Here is a 7082-nt window from a genome sequence, read left to right on the forward strand (position 1 = left end):
CCTGCCATTTTGAGTGGTGGCAGCCTCCTCTAAATTGTGGGCCAGTCTCTAAGAAATGACAACAAAAAAAAGCATCAGCATCGACCCCGGAGGCCCGTATGAGGCCCTGTATGCTGGATTACCAGTCCAGGCCTGGGCAGTGCCATGCCCAAGGGAACTCAGGGGATGCGTTCCAATATGCGACCTTGCGTCCTCCACTTGTGCTTGTGGCCTCGCACCAGGAAGTAATATGTCACGATGACATCACTGACAACAGCATTATATTTCAATATCTTGCAAGGGCGCAATTGAAAAGTCGTTTTCTCATTTGCAAACTGGATGGTGAATGAAGAATAGTCCCACAAAAATTGTTTTGGCTTGGCTGACAGCGGAGAAACTTAAATGTTTTCTCCACGGAGGAGGGGCCAGGAGGCGGGGCGAGGCCACAAGCACAAGTGGAGGACGCAAGGACACATATTGGAATGCACCCAGGGAATCTGAAGAACAGCGCTGGTCACTCACCCCCAGGGCCGCCACTAGGCATAAGCAGAGTAGGCAGAGCGTTTAGGGCAGCGGTTCCCAAACTTTTTTCTCTGCGCACCCCCTTGTACATTTCAATGTGGTTCGCGCACCCCCTGAGTGAATATTTTGGTGTGCTGATGGCCCCGCAAGTATGGATTCACTGCTCATTCACTGCACATTATGCACAGTTGTTTTGGGAAAACCTCTCTTCCAATAGTCTTGGAACTAAACTACAATTCAGATGGACCCTTCCAGCATATAATGCACCATACTATTAAAAACTACTTAATGTTCATTAATGCTAGATAAAAAATCACATATCCACCATTGCTCTATTCAGCTCGTGCACCCCCTTATGGCAGGCCACGCACCCCCAGGGGTGCACGCACCCCAGTTTGGGAAACCCTGGTTTTGGGCATCAACCACTTTGCCCCCAAAATTGGGGCCTCCTAAATTGAGATAGGCTGAAAGATGCATTATTATTAATAATTATGAGGGGCCTCCTGACCAGTTATGCTCAGGTCCTACAAAACAAGCGGCCCTGCTCACCCCCTCCACACCTGTCGGTGTTGTGACTTGATCCTGTGACTTTCAAGCTGCAACTTCCTGAACACCTGCTTTAGCCAGGAACTGCCATGAACTGGCAGTAAGAAAAAAAATCTCGGATCTGATATAGGCTATGTACAAGTAGTAGGCTATGACTTTTTGTCATTACGTGGTTTGTATACAGCAGGCCTAACTCCTCGGCTACGTCTGGAGGGGGGGGGGGACTGTTTATATTATTATGTAGCTCAACTTTGGCAGCAGAACTTTCCCTATTCGACAGCATGGGATATTCTAAAGGTCTCGATGAATGGGTTTCGCCTTGGGAGCTCACAAAGACAGGCAAAAATGCAGGAAGGTCTGGCCAGAGTCAGGCTAGGATGATGATGAATGAACATTTTATTTTAGGCCTGGGGCATTAGGATTCCCAGGTAGGTTCCGCTCTCGCTGTGACGCGCCACCTTCGGCTCGAAGATATTTGAAAGTCATGATAATGGTGGGGCAGGCCAAAAGGGGAGTGTCTGTTTCCCAAGTAAAAAAAAAAAAGTAAACACGGAGCACGTGGAAACCACGTGGAAACCACGTGACCTTCTTTAAACACCCACAGCCTACTACAGTGTTTATTTAGATTTGTCCTAGTAAATATGCCTATGCACTAGGTGATAGCCTATCCAGTCAGTAGAACCTACAAAAATCAGCTCACCTCGCTTTTCTTCACACCAACATCGCCGATTCACCACATGCGCCAACATAACATTTGTGTTGGGTCCTCCCTCGAATTAATCTCAAACTGCAGTTTTCAGAAAAAAAAATGCACAAGCTATGCCTCAACTAATAGCCTAAGACAACGGTAATACGAGCTCTGTTAATGAGAACAGACATTTCCCTTGACAAAATTACGGAGGCATGTGATTATGATGATGCAATCTTAAAACAAACTCTGAAACACAAGCAGAGACGTAGAAGATCACGCCAGGGGGCGGGCAGACGAGTTTACAAACAGTAGGCCTAGGTAACTTCATGTTGGAGTGCAGATCACCGTAAGCACCCCGCGGATGACAGTGGGAAAGTCGAAAACCAAAGCCGAAGAAAACTAGCTCTAGACTGTGGCATAGCAGTATCCTAGGATATACCACATCAATACCACATACAACCACAATGGCAAACCCTCGAAGCGTCCTGTTCTTTTCTCAAGGTAATGTTGTAATGTGTAATGCTACGCAGAACTATTGCGATTCTCCGCGGAGCCGACTGGGGATTTTCCTAGAACTAGAGCTGTCGGCATGAACCTGCTCGGGGGGTTTCCTGCGACGCGCGCCCGCTGTGCCGTCGTGTTGAAGTCGGTGCCTGGAGAAGAAGGCTTATCAGGCAATGTTGTCATAGCGTATCAGAGAGTAACTTTGTCCGTCTCTTTAAAAAAAAAAACGGTTGTGATCCGAATGGATATGGTGCTATGATCATGATATTATTTATGTTGTTTCATGATGTTATTTTGAATGATATTATGAGTTCTGCTGATATAGTGTGTGTGTGCGTGCGTGCGCGCGCGCGTGTGTGTATGCGTGCGTGGTTGTGTGTGTGTGTGTGTGTGTGTGTGTGTGTGTGTGTGTGTGTGTGTGTGTGTGTGTGTTGTAGCCTATTCTACATGTCTATATCAGTACGTTAGTGTTTGAAAAAACTGCACATGTGTGAGTGTGTATTGTCTGTGTGTATGCTGTGAATGAATGTGTCAGAGAAACAATAGGCTTAGTAAACTTATCTATGAGTAGGTTAATTGTGTGTGTGTGTGTGTGTGTGTGTGTGTGTGTGTGTGTGTGTGTGTGTGTGTGTGTGTGTGTGTGTGTGTGTGTGTGTTTGAGAGAGATTATTGTCAATGTGTTATTTAAATGTTTTTAGTTAAACTGCACATTGGAGACTGGTCAATTGCAATTTCAAACTTCTGTGCTAATCCTAACCATAGATTTTTGACAGTTTCGAATGTCATCCAGGCAGCAGATTCTAAACAGTTCTACTCAGGGAAGACAGGGGGTGTAGCAGAAATGCCTTCTTACTCCATGTATAGCCTAATGGTGTGTGTGTGTGTGTGTGTGTGTGTGTGTGTGTGTTGGGGAGGAGGTCCTGGTCCTACTACACTTTCATAGGCCTACTAACAAATGTTTTAATTTGGGACATATATGGTTGGAGTTTTAATAATAGGCAGTGTATGTAGGCCCTAAATCCAGGACGATGGGGACATGCATGGCTAATTCTTTTTTTTCCTTTTTTTCCAGTCCTAATAACCCTGGTGGTGGTCCTCCTTGGAATTCTTGATGCAGCTCCCCTACAGACACAACCGGAGTGCAAAGGTTACATTCAACATGGCGGCAATGTCACCTACATCCTCCCGGATAATTTTCCGGACCTAATGGCCAACTGTGAGGAGGCTGAAATCCTAATTGGGGTGAGCCAAGTCTTTCACACAGACACACAGATTATGTTTTCACTGAAGACGATTAGCCTGCCGCAACCTGGACAGCTGTCATTCAGAATGTTCAGTCATGAACATGAACATTCATGAACTCACAATTGCATTGTGTTACCCCTCTTATACCACTTCAGGAAAAGGTGTCTGCAATATTCGAGAATGGGAAGGTTCCAATCGAATTGATTCCTCCTGTGGTTGCAGTCACAGCTCACAACTTCACCTTAAGTTCCAACCAAAGTTCCTACCCTCAGCCCGTGGATATTGGCCTGTATTGTCTCCAGGTAAGAGAGTTGTAGGGTATTCTACTTTATGAGTGACTTGGTTAAGAAATGCAGGCTGTGCCTAATACCAAAATATTCTAATGGACGAATCTACTTGTTTTGCAGTCTCACACGCGCATAAGTTGCTTCTGTAAGTATGCCTTTCTTTCTTTTCCCATTTCTCTTGTCTTAAACAAAACAACTACATGAATGTCCTCATGCATGAGACCCTTAAGCTTAACAGATTAAGACTGGGTCATTACAGTTTTGGTGACAAAGATCTGCAACACAGATCAATGCTCCCCAAGTTGAATGGAACTAAGTTTATAACATAGTCCTTCACCACAGTACAACGGTTGAAAATGTGGGTTTTAAACTTTGAGAGTATTAATTAGGGTTGCAGACCTTTATCATTTCTTTTCAATGAGCATTAGGCACACTATTTTGTTTGTCTGACTGATATGCTGGCTGGTGTCTGAATGATGATGATTCTGTTTGATTGTAGGTGATGCTTGCATCAACTCGGTGAAGAATGACAGCACCATATCAGAGCCTCCTATTGATGAGCAAAGTGGTAAGTCCTTTAACTAGCTGGCCTACTCACCATCACCAAGAGCATAGGCTGAGAAATATAACTTGTACTGTATACTTTTAAAAGGATTATCAGTGGACTTGTTTTACATACAAAATGCCATTGCAGTTTTGTCACTGTTATATATTTGTAACCTTTATTTGCAAAAACATATTATTTTCACTCCCAGAAGTAACAAAAAATCACAATAAGGATTCTTGTCTGTAAGTAATGAGATGTTGATTTATAAACAATGTTTTTACATATGTCGTCTTTCTTTAGTATCTGGGACCCCAGACAACAGCAGCACCCATTACCGAGTAGGTGCCATCTGTGCTGGTGTTGGCATGATGATCATCACCCTCGTTGGTGCTTTTGCTTGGATTGTCTTGCGGTGGCGGTAAGCATCCCTTTCTAACATTTAGTGAATGCAACTATAGCAACTGATGAAGGTGCTATGTCTCCGGGATTTGATCTCCTTTCACATGGTAACTTATTCAATTACCTGCACATTCATGTCTCGCTATGTCCGGGGCTCATGCTTCTGTGCGCGATTGGGGGGATTAACTGGGCATGTTCGCACGTCTCCTTCTGTTCACTCTCAGTTGTCGAGCTGCTCGTATTTTCATGCGTCTTTGTCTTCTTAACATGCGCTGCGTCCCATACAGCTTCTGAATCGACAACTTTGCCATGTAATAAAACTGTTCTTGAAAGGCAAGCCATTTTCTTTACAGTTCTTGTCGTCTTTGTCCGTAGGCTACGAGCCAAACGGCGACCTGCTCCAGCAGAGTTTGCTCCATTTTCTTATCCTTCTTTGTCGTTGTTCTGTTGTTGTCCTTCTGTGATTTGGGGCGAAAGTGGGCTGTGCCCGACTGACGTTTCACAAACAAGGCGTGTACCTGAATGTGCCTGGGGTCGGCTATGAGTCCGATCAGGCAAAAAATGGCCCGGGGCCGGCAGCTCCGAGCCGGCCACTCTCCTGAGCCCCGGGCGGCCCCGGGCCGCTGAAGCGCGGCTAATGAGATCAAGGCTATTGTGACACAGCACCCACAAGTGAACACTGCACACAACGAAATTGCATTTATGCCTCACCCGTGCAAGGGGGCAGCCCTCAGTGGCGCCCGATGGGGAGCAGTGCGGTGGGACGGTACCATGCTCAGGGTACCTCAGTCAGGGAGGAGGATGGGGGAGAGCACTGGTTCATTACTTTTCCCACCAACCTGGCGAGTCGGGAGTCGAACCGACAACCTCTGAGATGCAAGTCTGACGCCCTAACCGCTCACCCATGACTGCCCATTTACTACCCAAGTGCGTGTGTGAGATGTGATGTAAATTCTATGCATAGTTTGCAGTAACACATACTAATTGACTCATTTAATTACTTAGTAATTCCATCGAGAAGAAGACAGAGGATGTGGAGTATCCTCTGAGGGACTCCAGTGCGGAGACGTCAGCATCGAGCTCCACCGAGCATCTTCCAGGGTCTCAGGGTCTCATTGAGACAGCTCCCATCATGGATCACAACAACCAGGAAGGAATCTGAGACAAGGAACTGCCGGAATATCCTACGCCCATGAAGTGCCTACTATGCATGCTACTGATTTAAGACATCTGAGCCAGACTGATTCGGTTATGGGATTTTGTGCAGGGCTGCTGGAAGTATCAGTGGGTGGGGGGGTGGGGGGTAATCAACAAAATCCCTTGTATAGTTACAAATTGAAAATAAGGTGCTATCTGGGTCAGTTGATTTAACAGGCACATACCAACATAAACTGATGTATCTCGCTGCCCTTGCATCAGAACGGAAGTGATATCAGTGCCTTCCACATCTCTTTCCTTTCCCTTCTTGGTCCTCTCCCATTCGTTAGCTCTCCCACCTTGAATATCACAGAAGCTCTTCTACAGCTTCGGCAGAGGGTGTGGAGGGATACAGAACGTGAACGCTAGAATATGAACTTCCTTGAACGCACCACTGAAGCCTTGACAACAAGCCCAACTTGTTATTGTCATGTTGCTGTACATTATTTATTTAGTCCGTTTTCTATATTTGTGTTTTTGATAAACTATTTATGATAAAGTATTTTTGTACTTTGATATTTGATAAATATAATATATATACTGTAATATATATATATATATATATATATATATATATATATATATATATATATATATATATATATATATATATTGTACACAGGGCTTGACACTGGCACCTGCCAACCGGCCAAATGCTGGTAAAACTTGGCTGTGGCTGGTAACAATTTCAGTGTCACTAGCCAATTTGGCAGGTAGCTTATTCAATGGTATGACATATCAAAATAGAGTATATTCTTCACTTTGCCCTTTATGTATCAATGGTTTGTATTTAAGTTCAAGAAAAAGCTCCGTCACTCAGTTTCTATTTGTTTGTTTTATTTCCATGTAGAAACCCATGCACTCATCTTGATTTAAGCACTATTCTTCTGAGGTTAGACGTACAGCGTTATGAAAAAAAAAAAAAAAAACATTTGTGGCTCGTAGAATAGCTGAATGGCTAGTGACTCTGGAAAACTACTAGCCACAATGGCCGGCAAGCGGAAAAGTTAATGTCAAGCCCTGATTATATATATATATATATATATACACACACACACACAATATGTAAATATAATTAAAAAAATATTTAAACTGAAGAGAGTGTGCATCTCAGGAGGGAGAGCAAGGCTCCCAGGTTGGCATAAATCACACCTGTTGGTCTGTC

At 44.4% G+C, this 7082-nt stretch overlaps 1 protein-coding gene across 1 annotated transcript; it reads left to right on the forward strand.

Annotated features, from left to right (window-relative positions):
- Positions 1-2134: 2134 nt before the first annotated feature.
- LOC134448265 (uncharacterized) lies at positions 2135-6430 on the forward strand. The gene is made up of 7 exons (XM_063197962.1): positions 2135-2239; positions 3315-3484; positions 3643-3789; positions 3895-3919; positions 4274-4342; positions 4622-4739; positions 5726-6430. The coding sequence occupies exons 1-7, from the start codon at positions 2203-2205 to the stop codon at positions 5880-5882; spliced, it is 723 nt and encodes a 240-aa protein (XP_063054032.1). The 5' UTR covers positions 2135-2202; the 3' UTR covers positions 5883-6430.
- The last annotated feature ends 652 nt before the right edge of the window (positions 6431-7082 follow it).

This window comes from Engraulis encrasicolus, chromosome 5 (assembly GCF_034702125.1).
Source record: "Engraulis encrasicolus isolate BLACKSEA-1 chromosome 5, IST_EnEncr_1.0, whole genome shotgun sequence".
Lineage (NCBI taxonomy): Eukaryota > Metazoa > Chordata > Actinopteri > Clupeiformes > Engraulidae > Engraulis > Engraulis encrasicolus.